Raw genomic sequence first — 23,602 nt, 5'->3', positions numbered from 1 at the left:
CAGGACTCCCGCAAAACCCCCTTCTGTTTGGTTCCAGTTTATAAGAAAACGAACATCTGGACACGTTGGCGGACTGCAGTCCACTTTGGAGATGCAATCAGCACACTGTGAATAGCCACCCATTATTAATTTCACTTGAATCTCATTCAGTTTTGCTTGCAGGCAATGTTGATTGCCTTTTGTGCATTTTACCTCAAAACTAAATGTACTAATCTGCCCTTTTAACCGAAGGGGCAAGTTGTAAATCTTCACCATGATTTGCAGTTTTGCACTGTAAGTCGTAAACTTTCTTATCTTAGGGGGTTACCAAAGAATAACTGTCGCGGCTTCGTGGTGACATACTAGCATCGAAAATCATGATTTAAGACCTGTTCGGCATTCCTCCGACTCCACGCTCTCGCTTCCGGAGCTGGCGGAGCTGAAGGTAAAAAGTACGGAGCGGGGAAGCAGGTGCTCTGCAGATCCTTGAATTTCAGGGAGCACTGGATTGCCGAACAGCCCCTTAACCTCTGAGAACAGCAAGAGTACTGGTGTACTACATATTCCTTCAGATTCCAACATAACTGAAGTTCTAAGTTTGTCCAAGTTGGACCAACTCTACAGAAAAATTTCCTATGATTTACAACACCAAATACAGAAACAGAACAATGCGAAAATATATGGCATAATGACGACTAATTTCATTGCGAAAATATATGGCATAATGAAGACTAATTTCATGTTCTACTACTCCCTCTGTTTCTAAATATTTGTCTTTCTAGAGGTTTCAATAAGTGACTACATACAAAGCAAAAAGAGTGAATCTACACTTTAAAATATGTCTATATACATCCATATGTGGTAGTTCATTTGAAATCTCTAAAAAAACAAATATTTAGGAACAGAGAGAGTAGATGATAACATATTTTTCTATAAACTGGAACAAACTTATACAAGTTTGGCTTGAGACAAATCGAGAATTTCAATTATTCAATTATTTTGGAATGAAGGTAGTACAAATCAACTGCATCTTGCAAAGTAACTCATTTCGTCATCGATCATCAGATTTTCATGATCTGTTAATCGACAGAATGCCTTAAGCAGACGACACCAAAAATTAAGCTGCATAGCCCAATTGAGGTCCACAACAAACTGGGAAATGACTAGTGCAATGCGGTACAGAATCCGAATGCTCATGCGTCTCTATATACAGACTTATTTAGGGACAGAAACGTCCACAATACAGCTAACTACGGATTCCTTGGTCTCTATTATGTCTCCCCAGCACGTATCATACAGCAGGCGAACAGTCTGACAGAGCCAAGCTTCTCGTTTGGCAGCCTATGGAAGAACAGTTCTCACCACCTTCCTGTCCACCCCAAAAGACTGCATCATGGCGAAGAGATGATTGGTTGTTAAGATACTTATCCTATCCAGTTCAGAAGGTTAACTGAAGCTAAATTGAAACTGTCAAGTCTAGTTATTGTCAAATGAGGTATGATCTAAGTAAGGCACTTGGAATAATAGTGTGATTTCACATTTTGAAAATATGATATACATGAATCGGTTCTATATGAAAAATAATATACTGAAGCATATCATCATTGGCATCTGCTTACCTCCAGACCACAGTCATTGACATATACATTCTTGAACAGCTCGGACGTATCAGGCATTGGGCTTTCCTGCAGGTATTGAATTGTACAAGGCACCTCATGAGCACAATTATTTCAAATAAACCGAATAACAAGACATGTAGCTGCATTTCATACCTTTGCTTTGGCAATTGCAGTGTCAACTTCCTTCCTGATTTCCTTCTCCATGTCCTAGAAGAAAGAATAGATTGTCATAGTGAAAAAAGAGCATGCAGCTACTTAAGATTTTCTGCATTGTGCAATCCACCAAAACGGATACTATGAGATATCATCCTAGGTCATATGCTTTCAGATACTTAATTTTCTAGTTACAATGCATACCTTGAGCTCCTGGGCTGTTGCCAAGTCATGGGTCAATAATAGCTTTCTGACCCGCTCAATTGGATCACGCTCCTGTTATATCATGACAAACAACTAAGCTCAGTAAGGTCAATCTTTGGTAGAACACAAAATTCAAGCAGAGAGTTAATAGCCATCTTGACCTGTCTTATTCCTGCAATCTCATCTCTAGTACGGTAAGTGCTGCCTGGATCTGACATAGAATGACCATGGTATCTGTATGTGTCCATCTCAAGAATCTAAAACACCAGGAGAACACACAAAAACATGTCACCCAGGAGCTATCTTAAGAAATATAATCTCTAGGGAAAAAGTTACTGCAACCTGTAACATCGCATTTACAACCAGAATGAAAATTTTAGCATGCTCTTTTAATGGCCAATTGAGAAACTAGACAATTAGAAGTACACTGAGTACCATTACACTTGGTACACAAGATCGCAGGTGCAAAATCAGCACTTCCCAGGGCAGGGAGAAGAGATCAGTAACATAAAAGCACAATGAGCCAGACAAACAATCAACAAGTTTGTAACATAGGTGAACTTTCCTTTCTTTCTTTCTTTTTTGTTCGTGGTGACCAAATATAGAGTGATCCATTATAATGGACAGTGTGCAGATCTGCGATTCATTCTTTAAAACCATATAGATAACAAGTAGTGGAAAAAAACAGAAACAGCTCCCCTGGCCATGCAAAACCAATTAACTTAAAGTTGATGGATCTCACAAGAACAAAAACTACACATGGGAAATAAAAAAGGCATGCTCTTATTGTGTCAACTAGCTATCTTTTTTTTTTCTTTTTTTTTGCGGTTTGTCTAAGCCCAGGTTCGAACTGGGGACCCAGGTTCGAACTGGGGACCTTTAGTGTGTGAGACTAACGTGATAACCAACTACACCACCCAGACAAGCTATCAACACTGAATCTGTACATACCAGCTAATCTAGTAATCGCATTACTGAAGCAGGGCAGAAGTCAATCTTAAGCTAGCACCAGAAAGACACATGAAAATTCAAAATTATCAACAGTTGCTAGCTATTAGTGTCGAACCAATCCAACAGAGGAATTATCAACCAGCAGCGTATTTGAATTTCTGACCCAATCCATCCCCGATGGATCCCGAGAAGTACACACACGCACAGAATCTAGACAGTAGATAGTGACAAGTTAACTGAATACTTACAATAGGTCCATTTTCAAGAACATGTTCTTTGGCAAATTTACAAGCCTGCTTCACCGCAAGAAAATCCATCCCATCAACCTGCATCAAACACAATTATATCACACCATTACCAGAATTTTAAACTAAAATGAAACACAAACGCCACTGTCCACAACCAACTTTCAGCTTCAGAAATTTTATCACAAGCAGAACACTTCCGACTCTGTAGTACCTTCAATCCGGGCACATAATCCCCGCGCTTGTAGTACGCGGGGCTCTTGGAGGCCTTCCACTCTGCCGTCCCCATCCCATCTGAACAAATCCAACAGTTGATTATAACTGGAAATTGCACTGACGAACACTCTGAAGAATCTGAAGAGTCTGAAATCTGAAGAAGAACTGACAGTGGTTGTTCTCGCAGACGAGTATGACGGGCAGCTTCCAGAGCGCGGCCATGTTGAGCGCCTCGAAGAGCTGGCCCTGGTTGGCGGCGCCGTCGCCGTAGAGGTCGAAGGTGACGGTGCCCTCCTTCCGGTACCGCTGCGCGAAGGCGAGGCCGCAGCCGAGGGGCACCTGCGCGCCGACGATGCCGTGCCCGCCGTAGAAGTTGGCGTCCTTCTTGTAGAAGTGCATGGAGCCGCCCTTGCCCCTGGAGCAGCCGTCGACGCGGCCCATGAGCTCAGCGAAGGCGGCGACGAGGTCGCCCCCGCGCGCGAGGTAGAGGCAGTGGTCGCGGTAGGCGGTGATGATGGCGTCGCGGCGGGTGATGGCGGCCTCCATGCCCACGGCGACCGCCTCCTGGCCGTCGTAGAGGTGGCAGAAGCCCCGGATGAGCTTCGCCTTGTAGAGCGAGTCGGCCGCGATCTCCGCGCGCCGCATCAACGCCATGTCGCGGAAGGCGGCGGCCAGCTCGCGCGGCGTGGTGGATACGTCGCGCGACGGCGGGTCCACGATGTGGGACGTAAAGGGGACCGAGGTCTCCACGGTGAGCGGCTCCGTGGAGTCGGAGACCCCGCGGGCGAGCGTCGGCGGCAGGAGCCGAGGGGGCGCGCGCTGGGCGGCGGCCGGGCTGAGGCGGCGGAGGATCGCCGCGGCCATGGCGGGGCTTGCTCTGCTCGCCCTCGCCGGGTTCAGGGGAATCTGCGGGATTCTGTGACGGGGCACGGGAGCACTAGGCGGGCTGGAGGGGACGGGAGCGGAGTGGAGCGTCGCCGAGGTGGTTGGGGAGGCGAGGAGGGGAACCTGGGGTCGGGGCAGGGGCGCGTGGAGCCGCCGCGTGGTGTGCGGATTCGCGGGCGCGCGGTGGCGTGGCACGGCGGGGTGGGGCGCGTGGCGTGTCGAACGTCGACGGGAGGGTGGAAAGCGCGCCAAACAGGAGCACGTACGCGATCGACGGTCCAGCTTTGCGCCGACAGCTTCAACGGCGCCGTGCCGCCGTATCACGGGGGCCGGGGTCGGGGAATGGCATCCCAAACCGCTCACCCGTAAATTTTCTCCCACATCCGATCGTGACTAAGGGACTTGTCCGCGAACACGGATACGAGAGCCGATCATCCAAAGCTATCCGCATATATCCGATTATATTTTAAATGAATTTTAACGAAAATGAATAAATTTGGTGTAAACTCAAACACACCACACGATATTCATTTCAACTAGGATAATGTTTACATAAAACTCTGGACGATATTTCGTATGATGAACTAAAAACCGTAAAAAGGATCTAACCTACACTAACTTATACTTGACGGTGGCCTCGTAGGCCATGCCGGACTGGCCGGCGGCTCCTCCTCCATCGTCGCCGAAGTCGGGTTTCGGACGGCGGAAGGGTGCAGCGTCGCGGTATGGCTTCCCGGCAGCAATCTAATGCTCGCGGATGATCATCTCCGCTTTCTCTTGCGCCTTGTGCAGTGCGGCCGTGGCCATCGACGACGTAGAGGGCGGCGGGCCTTGGAGGAGGCGGTGGCGACGACGGTGTCACTGAGAGACCACACCTCGTCGTGCCCATCTCCCCGTCGAGGTGGCGGATACGGCGCTTGGTCACCTCCGCCGTCGTCTAGGAGGGGTCGACGACCCAGGCTTACACCTGCTCCGGGTCCGCCTCGATGTGTGGCGGCGGGACGTCGAAGTCGGCGAACTCCGACCGACGCGCTGCGTTGCGCCTGTCCCGTCGTCGTCGCTCCCTGTCGGCGTACTCAGGCGTCGTTAGGGCACTCCGGGAGGACAAGCTGCTGTCGCCGCAGAGGTAGTGGCGAAGGCGACCACCCGCCTTCGCGGCAGTCGCATTGGGGGCGGTGGCAGCGCCGCTCCTTCTTGACGCGGCGGGGCAACGGAGAGCGCCGCTCCTCCTTCACGCAGCGTCCGATTTGGCCGCCGTGGTTGCACAGGGGACAATGGGTAGGGGATGCAGGCTCCGACTTGACGTGAAGGAGCGTCTCCGGTGGCGTCATCGGGTCGTTGACGTGAAGGACGGAGCGACGGAGCATGAGCTCCATCCGCTGCCCGTACTCCTCGTCAGTAACGGCGTAGACTGCGCCCTGCAACATCAGCGACTGCTGCGGCGGTTGGTCCTCCTCATCGACAGAGAAGATAATGATCTCCACCTTCTCCAAGAAGCCAGTTGCAGTTAAGGACGACGGCCCCGGAGTTCGAGGGCGGCCTCACCATGAACCTCCGGACCCCGTTCCGGAGCCGCCGCCTGCCGCCACCGAGGCCCACGACTTACCCATCGCCGAGTTGTGAAGGAAGAGGGGAGGTGAGGACAAGGACATGCAGAGTGTGATGTGGACGGCACCGGAGCACGGCTTATATAGCCTCTGCCAGGCCATGCGAACGGACGGTTAACCGCTTCGATGCGGCGCAGCGGCTGGAGTTGGTTCTTCAGGAAGCTGCGTCCACATTGAAGCGGTGGCTCCTAAAAGGTCGCGCCGGTCAGCTCCTGTCCGGTCACATCACGTGGCATCAATGCCGGCCGTTGCATGCCCTAGGCCGGCATTGATGCGACACGGGAAACGGCGCGTGCATCGGATTAAATGTGCGGGAGAGGCGGGTGAATTTTTTTTTTTGGGATCAGAATAGTAGTTAGGAACGGACGTGGCAGTGTCCCGGACGCCTCATAGTTTATTTCTCATTGTGGGTTGGACCGATACAGGTCCGTGTTTGATAACAAAACATGTCTTGAATCATGCGTATTAAAAGGATTGGCGTTGTAGATGCCCTAACGCTGCAACACGAGAAAGGGCTGTCCTTGTCTGCTTCAATAACCGAGACGCGATCGTCCATTCTGGCCAGCACTTCAAGCGCTCGTCGTGAGTTCTGTGAAGTACTAGTACACACGACGTTAAAGCGGCCAGCTCCGTTACGTGATTCGAGCATACGAAACGGTAGGCACGGTTCAAGGAGTGAGGAGTGATGTTATGCTGCTCATTTGATCCTTCGAGTTTATGGAGAATCAAACTTTTTTAAAAAAAAGGAGGATGACCTCTCGCCTCTGCATCTGGGAGATCGGCTATTTTATTGATTATTTTCGAGAACCTTATAAAATATTACAAACAATATATCTGAATTCACCATCTTGACAACATATGCTGCCACTCCTATCCACGTGGAGAATCAAACCTAACCCGTGAGTGACTCGCGACGCTTTAGCACTAAACAAAGGAGCCAGAGTACACAGGTGTCTCGCCGGTGAAGCGACCAGAGAGTTCCAACTGTGACACATGGTCGTTCTCCGTTGGCCTCCGGCCGGATGTCGCTTTCGAGCTGCCAACTCAAGTCGTCTTGCCAACTGGGTTTGATCTCACGACGGGAATGGACCGACGTTACATTCGAAGTTGTAAATTTTAGAACATCGCTGCAAATCTGACGTTAGACTTTTAAATATGGTAAATCAAACGTCTTTATAACAAATTACGAGTTGTGAGCCTGGCAATTCTCTTCAACAAGAGTGGAAATCCTAACATATTCAATTTTTTTATCGGTACTTGTCATGCTTGCTGAAGAAAATTATCATACCCACGACACGTACGTAATTAGCCCTAAAACATTTTTTTGCCATGCTTAAAAATCGATATCATATTTTTAGCATTTCCGTAATTTTAAGGCCGATGGGTCACTGAGTCGGCTTCATAAGAAAACTGAACAAGCGGGTCGATCCAATTTTAGTAGCTCAAGGTTGTAGTGTCGCGAGAAAAGCGATTCTCCCATGCACCGGAGGTCCAGTGCATGCATCCATCGCTGGATTATGCTGGAGATTCGAGTGCATGCAAACTATGCTACGTATAGAGTATGCCATTCGCATTAATATAGCATTGTATCATGTCAGTCCACTTAATGCCATGCATGCGTTTCTCTCTCTCACACACAAACTGTGACACATGCATGGCTGACAACATCTCCTCTCTTCCTCTCAAAATCCATCATTTTTAGTTTCCTTTACAAAATCTAATATCTTTGAAACCAAAATTCCTTTTTTGGAAGTTTTTATATATTTGAACGCGTCGCATCAAGACCTTTAGAACAAGATCAACCTTGGATATATTCTAAACACGTTATAATTTCAACCTTTAGAAATTTTTAATGATTAAATCAGTTATTGAAATGATTTTCAATGAGTGAAATACAAATAAAAATTGAGTGAAATTATTTTATTGAAATTGGTGAAATCGTTTTTCTGAATTAAGCAAATAGTTTGTTCCAACTGAGTAAAAGCATTTTTTGGAATGTGTAAAGTCAACATTTTGAGATACATGATTATTTTAAATGACTGGAATATGCTTTTTAAAATGAGTTAAATCAGTTTAAAAAAATGAGTGAAATATGCTGATGAAATTGAAATTCAATTAAAATATATTCAATATTAACCTTGTTTTAAAGAGCATGTCGTTAGGAATTTAAATATTTGAAACTATTTTAATATGCAATTAATATTCAAAATATATTGATGAATTAATATCTCACAAGAAAATAAAATGCTAGCTTTTGTATAGATAGACTGGCTCCGCACAGGGATGACATTTAATTTGCATTATTGGGCCCATGTATCACTTAATGTTGATGCATAGTTCTAGACGTATGAATAGGGTATTCTACAAAAAGTGCCAACTAGACCATGCACGGGACCTCCCGTGCATGGTAGAAAATCAAGTCTCGTCGTTGCAATGCACATACCTTTGCAAGGTTGTTACCCTTGTGCTTATATGATCTCTTCAAACTACGAATCCAAGACTGCATTTGTTTCAGAGTTACAAATATGCTATTTTATGTTGCAAATGATTCATGGTAGAAATACTAACGAAGTTGCATCTTTTTCTTTTGAACAAATACATTCTAAATATCTTAACTTACTAAAAATCTTTTAACTATATAATGCTAGTTGAAATAATACTGATGTATGAAAGCTCATTGTTTTTGTGCAATCCAATATTAAAATCGGGCGAATGATGTTGCCCAATGGAACATGAGGCTACTTGATATTGGACCATTCGGTCGGTTGCATGTCCCTAAGGAGAACAAAGGGGCCGGAGGGGACCAGGTCTGAGCTGGAGTGGGCCGGCCCATTCCCATCGTGACTTTGATTGGTAAAAACTCAAAATAGGCTTGGGCCTCTATAACCTTTGCAATTTTAACTCGAGGCTTTTGGGGTCTTGGATCAAAAGGATTAATGCTAGTGGTCACAAACTCTAGATTTCCTTGACCAATCATATCTAATCGTATGTATAATCCTCTGTCCAATTATGTTTTGTTTGCTAATCATCAGGTGCATGGAATTTTTTTGGTGGCAGTCAATTTCCAGAGGAGGAAGAAGGGCAGGCGTGCAGAGCTCCGAGCATGAGAAAAGGGTGTCATGGTAGACAATGACATTCTCGCTAGGCCGAGCCGTGGACGAACAGAAAACGACTACGACGATGGAAGTGAGTCGGAGGTTTAGCAGGTTCGGATAGGTGAAAGTGCTAGTTATCGACTAGAGGGGGGTGAATAGGCGATTTTTATGAAAGTCTTCAAAACATGAGAGTTTCGAAGACAAACAATAGAAATGAACCTATTGATATGCAGCGGAAGGTAAACTACACTAAGCAACCCATAGTCAAGTATGCAATAAAGTGAAAACACGAAGACTAATAGCAGCTAGGTAGTAAGGATCAGGATGGAAGATGGTATGAAGCCAAACAACGATAGTAGTCACACAGTGAAGACAAATAGGTAAAGCAAATAGGCAATGACTTCATGAAGACGAACTGTAAGTAAGGAGAGGGAGAGGATAGAACCAGTCACTTGTTGAGGACACGGGATTTGTTGGACCAGTTCCAGTTGTTGTGACAACTGTACGTCTGGTTAGGGAGGCAGAGATTCAACTCAGAAGACCGCGTCTTCACCTTATTCCCCTTGAGCTAAGGACACCCAGTCCTCGCCCAATCACTCTGGTAAGTCTTCAAGGTAGACTTCCAAACCTTCACAGACTTCGTTCACCGGCGATCCACAATGACTCTTGGATGCTCAGAACGCGACGCCTAACCGGCTGGAGGATTCACAGTCCTCAAGTGTAACAAGTCTTCAGGTCACGCGGACAGAAAGACTTCAGTGATGCCTAACACTCTTTGGCTCTGGGTGTTTGTGCTTTGTCCTCGCAAGGATTTCTCTCTCTCAAAAGCTTCGGAGGTGGGTTGCTCTCAAACGACAAAAGTCGTGCACTAACTCTGAGCAGCCACCAATTTATGGTGTAGGGGGTGGGCTATTTATAGCCACTAGGCAACCTGACCTGATTTGTCCGAAATGACCCTGGGTCACTAAGGAACTGACACGTGTTCCAACGGTCAGATTTCAAACACACGCGGCAACTTTACTTGGGCTACAAGTAAAGCTGACTCATCCAGCTCTGGATAAGATTTGCTCTCATTGTCTTCGCTCGAAGACATAGGATTTTGGTTGAGCATCACTTCAGTCACTCTGACTTTGTTCACTGGGACCCCACTTAACAGTACGGTGGTTCCTACGACTCAACAAAGAAGAAAAGGAAACAACGAAACAACTAAGTCTTCGCGCTCCATAGTCTTCACGCAATGCCTTCTCTTGTCATAGTCTTCAATGTGAATATCTTCACATACCACCATTGTCTTCAATGTCTTCATACATTTTTAGGGGTCATCTCCGGTAGGTAAACCGACTCAATGAGGGACTACTACTTGTGTTATCCTACAATTCTCACAAACACATTAGTCCCTCAACCAGGTTTGTCGTCAATACTTCAAAACCAACTAGGGGTGGCACTAGATGCACTTACAATAGGAGGGCTTTTAGCTCTGACCTCCAGTAGGATTAGAATGAGCTTGTGCAGTAGAGGGGACACCGCAATATCACTGACGAAGGCTCAAACTAGAACTCATCTAGGCAAGGCACGAGGAGAGGTGAAATCGTGGCTAGGCGAAGAAATTTCATTTCTCGGAGGAAGAGGATGACAAGTGGCACGGGGATGGAGGAGGGCGAAGAGGAGCAACCGTTTGATTTTTATGCAATGACTTGGACAGGGAGAGAGAAAATCGACCAAGACGAACTAAAAATTCAAGCACCTGAGGTGTTTCATTATTTTCTGCATCTATTGCCCTTTTTAGCTGCGTTTTATCAGTAATTCTAGTGTTCCTAATAATGAACAAGATCTAGTGTTCCTAAAGTTTGTGATGGACATGGTTTGAAATTATCCTTTTGACAATGTGTCGATCAAGAAACTGTGAATTTGTAGTTTTCTCTTAAACAACACATTCCACTTTATCCACTTTAGGACAAAGATGATGAAATTATCTGTGATGTGAGCTCATCTAGGTTTATACCTCACAGTCTTTCTACTCTTCAGTTAACTTTGGTGGTGCTATGCAAATTTATTCTCCACAAATTTGGGACATTGTTGTTCCCCTAACAACCCATATCTTATTCTGGCTTTTGGTTAAAAACGTCTCATGATCAAAAACAACTTATCTAAATGTCGAGAGGTGGATGACATGACATGTATTTTATGTTGGAGTTTGAATCTACACGAGATATTTTTATCATGGTGTCGCAACACATATGTGGTTGTTCCTCTTTGATCTTTTTGTTGTTGTTATAGGTAGAAACTTGCATTCAGTTTTAAGTGGTAGTATAAGAAAAAAAAATGTTATTTTGTTTTTCTTAACATTTTTAGCGCAACTACCATGTGGACCTTACGAAAAAATAAATCAAAATGACTTGTGCTTTCGAGCGAGACCTTGATAGAGGCAAAGGTGTCCCGATCTTTCGATGAGATGATAACTATCGATTTGGTGGAGACGACTTTGACGATCCGACTACAAACGTGCACGACGTTGCGCCTTACCAATCGCTAAACCAATCTCCTGAGGTTACTGACGATGCCGGAAGCACGATCAGCCTGACCACGAAGGTCTATTCCTGCAAGCAATCGAAGAACGAGCAAGAATATGATAATGCAATCTGAATATTGTGAATATATATGAAGTATTGATAGTGGTGGGAATCCGTTAGCGGTTTTGGTCTGGTCGTTGGACACAAACGAAGTACACGAAGTTGCAATGGCTAACTTTTAACTAAACAAATTTCAAGGAAAAAGCTACTAGATGGATCTACTTATATAGGAGCAAGGGGTGGCGGCCAAGGAGGTGGGAGGACGTCCCAAGGCAGCCTAAAACCAAGCCTAGGTCGTACAAGGCTCATGGGCCCAAGTGGAGGTGATGCAACACCTTTGGACTTGTAGTTTGACTCGGATTCTGGTGCAACGTCAGATTGTTTCGACCATAACTCAATGCTCCGGACGAATTTAAAGGTGAATCCAATTGGGTTGGAAAGAGCACGAAATCTAGTTTCCAACAAAAAAAGAATCACCCAATTCGGAGTCCGTATGAAAAAGTTGTTGGCGTTTTGAGTCAGGTATGTCTGTGCAGTCCGAATCTGAATCCAGAACGTGAGAGACTTGGACTCTATCTTCTCTTGGCCCAAAAATGACGTGAGAGGACTTTTTGAACAGAACCTAAACTTCTCCTTTTGCCTTATCTTCATATGTGGATTGTACAAATGTCCCATACACCTGCAATTAGACAAAACACAAAAGTGTGTGAAGTATTTTTGTTCTGGATAACATAAATAGATTATTGAATAGTTTGCACTAGAAATCACCTGACAAATATGCATGTATGCAATATTTTTGGTCGTATTCAAGGTAGTCATGTCCTCATCAGACCTGGAGAAGTATTAGGGAGGTACATTGCTGCATGGAAAGGGAGTTGCGTGTGTGGAGTTGTTATGCAAATCCGCACACTTCGCTCTAATGGACCCAACATATGTATCTGGACAAGAAGAGAGGCGAATTGTTGAGGATCGCTTGGTGATCTACTACAGACAAGCCCCGCTAAGATACCTTCTTATAAGAACACCAACTGGTCTAACGAGACCTCTACTTATCTCCTTCTCAGATCTGTGATCCCGTGCTGATGGCGTTAACTTTGTTTTGTTTTTGCTCCTTTTGCTTTTACAAGTTGATGTTATCGTGCTGCTGTGGCACTTATGAGGAGATGAATTGTTAGGAATTTGGTTGCATTTAAAAAAAATATATGAACCAGTGGAAAACCTTGTTTTTTTTAAAAAAAAGGCACGTCAGGAAAGGAAAAGGGGAAACGGGCTGGTGTTTAGAAAAAACAGGTCAGCCTGGCCATCACCTTGTAAATGGGCCTCTGCTTCTGGGCTTGTTGGGCTTTGGATGGCCTGCTCGTGAAAGAGTGAAGAAGTGCCGGTTCCTCAAACAAAAAAAAAATGCCGGTGATCATGAGCCCACGAGGTCGACCCCGTTGACCCGCTGCCCCGCCTCCGGCCACGCCCGCGCGCCATAGTCGGTTCCGCGCGCCCGCTCGCCATAGTCGGTTCCGCACGCGCTTCGCCTCCAACCGACCATGGCTCGTCTCCTATAGCACCAGTCTCCCGCACCGTCGCCACAGATCAAACCCCAAACCCCTCTTCCCCGCCTCCGACGCGCTGCCACCGGACGCCGCAGCTCCTCCCCCAGGAGCCACGCGTCGACGGGGAGGCGCCGAGCCGGCGCTCCACTCGCCGAACCCAAGGTAACGAGCCCTCCCTCCTCTCCCTCCCAATCCTAGCCCGACCTCTCCGATTCGATCCACATTGGGCCGGTGCCCAACTAATTCCTCCCCGCTCTTCCGCGACCCGAGCTGCAGCCATGGAGAGCCCGGGCGGTGGCGCCGATGCGCGCGCGCGCTCGAGGCAGTACGACTACGGCGCCAACTCCAACCTCGTCGTCAACACCGGCTCGCGCCCCCGCGACGCGCATCACGAGCCCACCGGCGAGCCGCAGACCCTCAGCGGCAGGATCCGCGCGAGGAGCTTCGGCGACCGCGCCGTCCGGACCAGGCCTCCCGGGCTAGAGGAGAAGCGAGGCGAGTCCCGCGGGAAGAAGGCCCGGGATGCGGCCTCCGCCGACCTCCCCCACCGCGACGCCAAGCGCGTGCGCCGCGGCTCCGTGCGGCCCGAGGACAACGTGCTCTCGCTCGCGCACGACGCCCTCTACAAGCCCCGGACCAGGGAGACGCGCACCGCCTACGAGGCGCTGCTCAGCGTCATCCAGCGGCAGCTCGGCGGGCAGCCCCTCGACGTGCTTGGCGATGCCGCGGACGAGGTGCTTGCCGCTCTCAAGGACGACAGGATCAGGAACCCTGACAAGAAGAAGGTAATAGAGAAGCTCATCAACCCTGTCTCGGGTCAGATGTTCCACCAGCTCGTCTCCATTGGGAAGCTCATCACGGATTTCCATGATTCTGCCGGTGTGCCTTCTGGTGATGGCACAGACATGCCATTCGATGATGATATTGGCATTACTGTTGAGTTCGAAGAGGATGAGGATGATAAGGAGCATAACCTTTATCAGGTATGCACATCTAGCTGAATCTTCTGTCTAGAATTTCTCTGTTGATTTTCCTCACTGAAGCATCTTACATGAACTTACAGGGTTTTCATTTGCTTGTCTTGATCAGGTGCAAGATGAGCTGGATGGTGAGAATGAAGATGACCTTGTCGAGTTGAACGTTCCTGGAACTATGCAAACGGGTGGTGAGTTGTATGACGATGATCTGCAGAGCTGCAACAAGGATCTGACTTTAGACGTGCAAGACATTGATGCTTACTGGCTTCAGAGGAAGATATCACAAGCATATGAAGATATCGACCCCCAGCACAGCCAGAAGCTTGCCGAGGAGATCTTGAAGGTGATCGCTGAGGGTGACGACAGAGATGTTGAGAATCGGCTTGTCACGCTGCTGGACTACAAGAATTTTGATCTCATTAAATTGCTGCTTCACAACCGACTCAAGATAGTTTGGTGTACCTTCTTAGCCAGGGCTGAAGATCAGGAACAGCGGAAGAAGATAGCAGAAGAGATGATGAGTAACCCAAGATTAGCTCCAATTTTGGAGCAGCTACATGCAACGAGAGCATCTGCAAAGGAGAGGCAGAAGAATCTGGAGAGAAGTATCAGGGATGAGGCTAAGAGGCTCCTAAAAAATAACAGCGCTGGGACTGATGGTGCGAGGGATAGTAAGGCAGTTGATATCAAAAGTGGATGGTTCAAAGGCCAGAGGCAGCTGCTTGATCTTGATAACCTTTCTTTCCACCAAGGTAGTCTCTTGATGTCCAACAAAAAATGTGAACTTCCTCCAGGATCATTTAGAACCCCTCAGAGGGGTTACGAGGAAGTCCATGTGCCAGCCTTGCGACCTATGCCATATGAATCTGCAGAGAAGATTGTGAAGATATCTGATATGCCAGAGTGGGCCCGACCAGCTTTTGCTGGGATGACTCAACTTAATAGAGTTCAGAGCAAGGTTTATGATACTGCCCTTTACAAACCAGATAACATCCTTCTCTGTGCTCCAACGGGTGCTGGGAAAACCAATGTGGCCGTGCTTACAATTCTTCAGCAGATTGGTTTGCATATGAAGGATGGTGAATTTGATAATACAAAGTACAAAATTGTCTATGTGGCCCCAATGAAAGCTTTGGTTGCTGAAGTTGTTGGAAATTTGTCAGCGCGGCTGAAAGAGTACAATGTCACTGTTAGTGAGCTTAGTGGAGATCAGAACCTGACCAAACAACAGATTGATGAGACACAGATAATTGTCACTACACCTGAGAAATGGGATATTGTCACAAGGAAATCAGGTGATAGAATCTATACTCAACTGGTAAAGCTTCTAATCATTGATGAGATCCATCTACTCCATGATAACAGAGGGCCTGTGCTGGAGAGTATTGTTTCTAGAACAGTACGGCAGATTGAAATGACCAGGGAACATATCCGCCTAGTTGGCCTCTCTGCAACTCTCCCAAATTATGAAGATATTGCGGTATTCTTGCGTGTTTGCTCAGGCGGTCTCTTCCATTTTGATAACAGTTACCGACCTTGCCCTCTAGCTCAACAGTACATCGGAATCACAGCGAGGAAGCCACTGCAGAGGTTTCAGTTGATGAATGAGATTTGTTATGAGAAGGTTATGGCTGCTGCTGGTAAGCACCAAGTGCTTATATTTGTGCACTCAAGGAAGGAGACAGCGCAAACTGCTCGTGCCATCAGAGACACTGCATTGGCTAATGACGTGTTGGCTCGCTTTCTGAAGGATGACAGTGCAAGTCAAGAGATCCTTTGTGCTCATGCAGAACTTGTCAAAAGTAGTGACCTTAAAGACCTTTTGCCATATGGGTTTGCTATTCATCATGCTGGGTTGGCAAGGGTAGACCGTGAACTTGTTGAGAAACTTTTTGTTGATAAGCATATACAGGTCCTTATTTCGACAGCCACCCTTGCATGGGGTGTCAATCTACCTGCACACACTGTTATTATAAAGGGTACCCAGATTTACAATTCAGAAAAGGGCGCTTGGACAGAACTAAGTCCGCTGGATGTCATGCAGATGCTTGGTCGTGCAGGCAGGCCTCAGTATGACACACATGGAGAGGGTATAATCTTAACAAGCCACAGTGAATTGCAATACTACCTGTCTCTTATGAATCAACAGCTGCCTATTGAGAGTCAGTTTATATCCAAACTGGCCGATCAGTTAAATGCAGAGATTGTTCTTGGAACTATTCAGAATGCCCAGGAGGCATGCTCGTGGCTTGGATACACTTACCTCTACATCCGGATGCTCCGGAATCCAACATTGTATGGCCTACCTGAAGATATCATGGAGAGAGACAGAACACTAGATGAAAGGAGAGCTGACTTGGTAAGCACATGCCATACTTATGTTCTGTTTTTTGAAGGTTCATAGTAATTACATGTCCTTTTATTTTATTTATCCAGCATCGTGTTGGCTATTGTGCTTGAATATATCCTCTAATTGCATGTTTATATTGCCACCTGTTTCCTAGGTTTTTTTCTAAGCTGTGTCCGAATATGTTTGTGGTGTCTTCAAATCCTAGTGTCGAACAGTTGTTGAGCATAAATGATCTCTCCTGAAAATTTTCCTGGGTACATTGAAATGTTACGTTCATACAATACTGTGTTTTCAATGGAATGTAGTAATGTCGTCCTTGGGCCATTACAATAAGATACTCCCTCCGTAACAAAATATAATTCGTTTTTTATGCACTATGCAAAACCAAAAAACGTCATATATTTTGGTACAGAGGGAGTACTATATTGGTGTGAAGTTATTTCCCATGCAGTGAAATGGCTACATCAAATTAGACAGTAGCATCATAGTAAAGGTACTCCCTCCATTCACTATCATAAGCTGTTTTGGATATTTCAATATGGACTACATACGGACTGAAATGAGTGAACAAACACACTAAAACGTGCCTACATACATCCCATTTAGAAAAAAGTTAGAACATCTTATAATAGTGAACGGAGGGAGAGTGATTTATAATTGGATGCTGCCCCTGGGAACAGCAAAAAGCGCGTCTGCTTGCGTGGGTTCATATTTTGTTCTGTTGTCTCTTTGGAGCAGAGTCTTGTCACCAGATGTGTTTGTAGGGTAGCAAAGAAACACTGTTAATGGAAGTATTGAACTCGCAATCTTGATACTGGTGCAAAGCTGTAGGGAAGTGTCATCCATATATTCGTAAGGTGTTGTATGCTTGTGCTTTAATATTGTTCTCCTGTTCCATTGCTGATTCCTGTACTTCTGTGCTGCTGCAGGTACACTCAGCTGCAAATCTATTGGATAGGAATAATTTGAAGTATGATAAGAGAACTGGATACTTTCAGGCTACTGACCTAGGGAGCTATATTAGTCACAGGACTATTTCAACTTACAACGAGTACCTGAAGCCTACGATGGGTTACATTGAGCTGTGCCAATTGTTCTCTCTTAGTGAGGAATTTAAGTATGTTAGTGTCAGAAAAGATGAGAAGATGGAGCTGGAAAAGATTTTGGATCGTGTGCCGATTCCTGTGAAAGAGAGCTTGGAGGAGCCCAGCACAAAGATCAATGTTCTGCTCCAAGCATATATTTCTGGGCTTAAGCTAGAGGGCCTCTCCCTTGGCTCTGATATGGTCTATATCAAACAGGTAACATGTTCCTTCTTCTGAATGCAGCTCCTGATTTGAATTGCTTGCTTATTTAGTTATTGTTCTTACATATTTGTTTTTATTCTCCATGATGCAGAGTGCTGGTCGCCTCTCAAGAGCAATATTTGAGATAGTTTTGAAGAGAGGATGGTCTCAACTAGCAGAGAAGGCTCTGAATCTTTGCACGATGATTGATAAGCAGATGTGGAGTGTCCAAACTCCTTTGCGCCAGTTTCCTGGCATTCCAAATGAAATCCTGATGAAACTGGAGAAAAAGGAATTGGCTTGGGAGAGGTACTTTGACCTATCATCACAGGAAATTGGTGAGCTGATCCGTTATCCCAAGATGGGGAGGCGGTTATACCAGTGCATCCACCAGTTACCAAAGTTGAACCTTTCAGCCCATGTCCAACCAATTACTCGTACAGTTTTGGGTTTTGAGCTGACTCTTACACCTGATTTCCAGTGGGATGATAAGATACATGGATATGTTGAACCTTTTTGGATTCTTGTTGAGGACAATGACAGCGAGTGCATTCTTCACCATGAATACTTCACGCTTAAGAAACAACGACTGAATGAAGATCATACACTTAATTTCACAGTGCCAATATATGAGCCATTGCCCCCTCTGTACTTTATACACGTCGTATCTGACAAGTGGCTTGGATCTCGGACAATTCTTCCAGTCTCATTTAGGCACTTGGTTCTTCCAGACAAACATGCTCCACCAACCGAATTGCTTGATCTGCAACCACTACCTGTTACCGCACTGAGGAATGCACGATATGAAGGCCTTTATAGTGCCTGGAAACATTTCAACCCCATCCAGACTCAAGTGTTCAGTGTCTTGTATAACAGTGATCATAGTGTTTTGGTTGCTGCTCCAACAGGCAGCGGGAAGACCATATGTGCGGAGTTTGCGATACTAAGGAACCACCAAAAGGCAGTATCTGGTGAAACCAACATGCGAATTGTGTATATAGCGCCTATTGAAGCTCTGGCGAAAGAAAGATACAGGGACTGGGAGATGAAATTTGGAGAATTCGCCTGTGTAGTTGAGCTAACTGGTGAAACTGCACGTGATTTGAAGCTTCTTGATAAAGGGGAAATTATTATTAGCACTCATGAGAAGTGGGATTCACTCTCACGCCGGTGGAAACAGAGGAAACACATCCAACAGGTCGGTTTATTCATTGTCGATGAGCTTCACCTAATTGGATCTGAGAAGGGACATGTTTTGGATATCATTGTTTCAAGGATGAGGTGTATTGCAAATCATACCTGCAGCAACATCCGGATCGTAGCGCTTTCAGCATCACTTGCGAATGCTAAAGATCTCGGAGAGTGGATTGGTGCCACCTCTCATGGCCTTTTCAATTTCCCTCCAGCAGTGCGGCGGTACCTTTAGAAATACACATTCAGGGTGTGGACATAGCAAACTTTGAAGCAAGGATGCAAGCAATGGCAAAGCCTACGTACAATGCTATCAGACAACATGCAAAGCATGGTAAGCCTGCACTGGTATTTGTACCGGCAATGAAGCACGCAAGGTTTACTGCGTTGGACTTGTGCGCATACTCAAATGCTGAAGGTTGTGGAACACCTTTCCTTCTTGGGTCAGAAGATGAGATGGATACGTACACGAGAGGTGTCAATGAAGAAACGCTTGTAAATATGCTGAAATGTGGTGTAGGCTACTTGCATGAGGCTCTAAGTGATCTTGATCAGGAAGTTGTGACTCAGCTGTTCCTTTGTGGGAAGATCCAAGTGTGTGTCGTGAGCAGCACAATGTGCTGGGGAAGATCACTGCCTTCCCATTTGGTTGTTGTGATGGGAACACAGTATTCTGATGGGTGGGGCAGTGTCACTGACTATCCAGTCAGTGATCTGCTACAAATGATGGGTCATGCCAGCAGGCCTCTTCAAGATAACTCAGGGAAATGTGTTATATTCACTGTTTTAAATAGCCCGCTATAGCTCCGCTATAGCACGCTATAGCATTTACAGAAGGTCTTGCGCTGAGAGACTTTGATCCAAACAAATGAACAAACATTTTAAATAGCTCGCTATAGCGAAGCTATAGCACGCTATAGCATTTAGAAAAGGTCCGCCGCTAAGAGGCTTAGCGCGCTATTTAAAACTATCTTATATTGTGCCATGCACCTCGCAAGGAATACCACAGGAAGTTCCTTTCAGAGGCCTTCCCTGTTGAGAGCCATCTTCACCATAATTTGCATGATCATATGAATGCTGAAGTTGTTTGTGGTGTTGTAGAAAACAAGCAAGCTGCTGTGGATTATCTTACTTGGACTTTCATGTACCGGAGGCTGACCAAGAACCCTAACTACTACAATCTGCAGGGAACAGGTCACAGGCATGTGTCTGATCATCTTTCTGAGCTAGTGGAGACAGTATTGGACGACCTTGAGTCAAGCAAGTGTGTGGTTATAGAAGAGGATACGTTTCTGAAGCCCCTCAACCTTGGTCTCATAGCCTCGTACTACTACATCAGCTACAAGACTATCGAACGGTTCAGTTCAATGATAACCCAGAAGACTAAGATGAAAGGTCTCCTGGAGATTCTAGCTTCTGCATCAGAATATGCAGAGCTTCCAAGTTGCCGAGGTGAGGAAGAATCCATTGAGACGCTAGTTCGTCATCAGAGATTTTCTGCTGAGAATTCTAAGAATGATGATGTACACGTCAAGGCGAACGCGCTGCTGCAAGCACATTTCTCGAGGCAAACGGTTGTAGGGAACCTGGCAGCCGGCCAACGGGAGATACTCCTTCCTGCACCTAGATTGATCAAGTCATTGGTTGATGTTATCTCCAGCAATGGATGGCTCAGCCTGGCTCTTAAGGCAATGGAGCTTAGTCAGATGGTGACACAAGGCATGTGGGATCGTGATTCTATGCTGCTTCAACTCCCCCACTTCACCAAGGAGTTAACTGAGAGATGGCAGGAAAATGGCATTGAGAGCATCTTTGATCTTGCCGAGCTGAGTGCAGACAAGATGCAGAACCTGCTGCAGTTACCAAACTCTCAGCTCAAGGACATCACTGATTCATCGAACGGCTCCCGAATATCGGAATGTCGTATGAAGTCTGTGAAGGTGATGATATTAGAGCCAGTGGCATTGTAACTTTGCAGGTTACTCTAGAGCGTGACATGACGAACTTGCCATCTGAGGTTGGGCCAGTTCATGCCCCGAGGTATCCTAAGCCCAGGCTGGAAGGCTGGTGGCTCGTGATTGGTGATAGCTCCAGCGACCAGTTGCTGGCAATCAAGTGGGTTGCAGTGCTGCAAAGGGCTAGCCTCAAGCTCGAGTTCGTCGCTCCTGCAGAAGCAGGGAAGAAGGATTACATGGTTTTCTTGATGTCAGATTCCTATCTGGGCATTGATCAGGAATACGTGTTCACTGTGAACGTGAAGGATGCCGGAGGGGATTGATCCGAAGAGAAGTAGTTGCTCAGGTAACGTCTGATGCTGAGTTTCTTGTATGCACTGCTATTCCTGGAGAATGCAAGCCAAACGGCTCAATACTTGCACCACCAGATCTATATTCTTGCATGTCATGGTGTTGCTTCTTGGTCTGTTAGGGTTGTTTGTGACACGAAGTGGATATACTAGAACAGATTTATGAACATAAAACCTGAATCATATATATTTTTGAACTGTCAAAACATGAATGATAGTGCATGGGTATAGTGTTTTGGCGCTGTTGGATGAGCAATGTATGTGTTTGATACATGGCGTCTGCACTCTACAGTGTAGCCATTTCCCACAACTCTCTGAACGAACAGGCCTCGCGAATTGTATAACTATGGTCTTCGAATAGTGTCAAAACTTGTCCATATGCTACGGCTTGATGCTATCCTAATTTGAACAGGTTAACAAGGATCTGAGGTGCAGCGGGTGTTTAAAATAGTGATGAGCTACTAGTTAAGTGCTCGACCGTTTCTTTTTTGAAAGTTGCAACTATTTTTTTTCTCTCTCCGAAAGTAGTCACCTCTTTGTTTTGGATGCATAGCAGAATGCACAGAGTGTGGAGTCAAGTCAACAGTCAAGAGGGGGTGCCACTGGTACAAACACCTTTTTTGTTTTTCCTAAGTATCGACTCTGGTAAGCTTTTCTAATGGTCATGAAAATTTTGAAAGAAAATTGGCACATAATCTCAAGGGTTAGTCTACTCGATGCAATTGGAAAAATAAAAAACTATCAAAATCTACTGAAACTGGAATCTGAAATAAGAAGACAAATGCACAACTGAATCTTGTCAATTTCTCTCTTATGTTCCTATTGGTTTTAGCTGAATTTGTGCAGGGATTCTTAACTGTATTACACTAGCCAATATTTTCTAGAATGTTCCGTTGTTGCTAGAATACACTACTATCCGTCTTTTCTTGAATGTTTGATGATTGCTAGAAGACCTCCATTTTTTGGAATTTGGAAGGAGTGGCAGGACTGAACGTGCACGCAGTACTTAATTCGTGGCAAAATGTAAGGCCGTTCATGCATGTCAAAATTTAGGTTTGACCAGCAAGTGATACAGAAAGGATCTTGTTGGAATAGTTAATATCACTTGTGTGTCAACTCACATATTAATTATCTAATTTTTTGGTCAAAACTAAGTCTTGCGATGTGTGGGCGCCTCACGGTTTGCAACGGAGAAAGTACTCCTACTTGACTAGCTCACGGCCACATGGCCTGCCATTTTTGTTGATCAAAGGCCAACTTGAGGTGGTTTGATGATCAGTTCCATGTTTCATTGGATCGCTGGCATTTATTTAGTTCCTAATAGTCTTTAGGCACAAATATGCACCGTGGTACCTATACAAAATAAATTAAAGAACGCCTTGCTTCGGATTTCAATCTGTTCGGTCAACTTGCAGTCTCATGGATCGGTGACTGCAATTGTTCATGAAGTCGATGAAATCTTGGTATAGGAGTAGCTGAGGTTATATTTGGGTCCTCTGGGAACTTAGCAACAATACTTGTTTCCAAGGGAAGATGCCAAATGATCTGAATTTATGGCAAAAACTGACGAAAGTGAGATGAATTAGTACGAAACAATCGACGTAAACTAGCAGTGCCTGGGGCACTCCTGAGCGGTGAGCCTCTTCTCTGATCTTTTTTATTTTTAGCGGCAGTTGGGGACAGTGCTTTCTGATTACGCTGGGTGACGCGTCTACTATAATATACTGCTTGTACGCAATATCTAAAGTGGTGTAGCCACGGTGACGAAAGGATGCAAGTTGACTATGAAGATAAGGGGATTGTTCCAAAAAAAGATAAGGGGATAACTCTACCCACATAATTTGTCCAGTTAAAAACAATGCTCTTCTCTTTGCGATTCACGTCATGTCACGGGTGTTGGCCACAGCCCGCAACAACCAGCTGCAGCTTGTTTCCATGGTGTTTTTATCTTCGCGATTCAAGCCATGTCATGCTGATCCATTTGTCACAGCTCCCAACATACCAGCAGCAGCTTGTTTATGCTCGTGCACGGGAATATGCTTTCGTCAATGAACCAAGTGACCCGGGCAAGTGGCCGCCATCCAGCGACCAGAGGTCCTTGTAGGTTGGATTGTCCAACTTACTATGAGTCAGGGTAGGTTTTGGGCGAATATTGAAGTCATTTTCTTGTATGAAAGTCCAACAATCTCGTTTAGACCATTAAAGTAGTGATTTAAATGGTCTTATATTAGTTTATAGGGGAGTATGTAGGAGATGACGGATGATTGTATAACACACAATCGTCAAATATCTACCATGAGTAGTGGGAGAAGTTGCTCGAATGTGCGGCTCTTGCGGAGCTAGCCCAAATCTTCTGAGGGGGCGAATCACAATATATAGATGTTCGAAAGGGCCAAAGACGATATTTTTTCCAATCTGAGGACCC

At 45.7% G+C, this 23,602-nt stretch overlaps 1 protein-coding gene, 1 non-coding gene and 1 pseudogene across 2 annotated transcripts; 1 reads left to right on the top strand and 2 right to left on the bottom strand.

The window, feature by feature from the left end:
* Positions 1–942: 942 nt before the first annotated feature.
* Positions 943–4,413, bottom strand: LOC123167622 (pyruvate dehydrogenase E1 component subunit alpha-2, mitochondrial). The gene is made up of 8 exons (XM_044585458.1): positions 3,538–4,413; positions 3,366–3,445; positions 3,155–3,232; positions 2,117–2,212; positions 1,956–2,027; positions 1,752–1,805; positions 1,599–1,664; positions 943–1,365 (listed from the first exon to the last, which is right to left on the bottom strand). The coding sequence occupies exons 1-8, from the start codon at positions 4,229–4,231 to the stop codon at positions 1,321–1,323; spliced, it is 1,185 nt and encodes a 394-aa protein (XP_044441393.1). The 5' UTR covers positions 4,232–4,413; the 3' UTR covers positions 943–1,320.
* TRNAV-CAC (transfer RNA valine (anticodon CAC)) lies at positions 2,786–2,878 on the bottom strand. Its single transcript has one exon. It is a non-coding gene; the product is annotated as a tRNA-Val (tRNA).
* Positions 4,414–12,986: 8,573 nt separating the features above from the next.
* Positions 12,987–21,901, top strand: LOC123167054 (DExH-box ATP-dependent RNA helicase DExH12-like; annotated as a pseudogene).
* Positions 21,902–23,602: the final 1,701 nt, after the last annotated feature.

Source organism: Triticum aestivum, chromosome 7D (assembly GCF_018294505.1).
Source record: "Triticum aestivum cultivar Chinese Spring chromosome 7D, IWGSC CS RefSeq v2.1, whole genome shotgun sequence".
Taxonomy (NCBI): Eukaryota; Viridiplantae; Streptophyta; class Magnoliopsida; order Poales; family Poaceae; genus Triticum; species Triticum aestivum.
The sequence above is the reverse complement of the archived record's forward strand: the minus strand, read 5'-3'. Positions and strand labels throughout refer to the sequence as shown.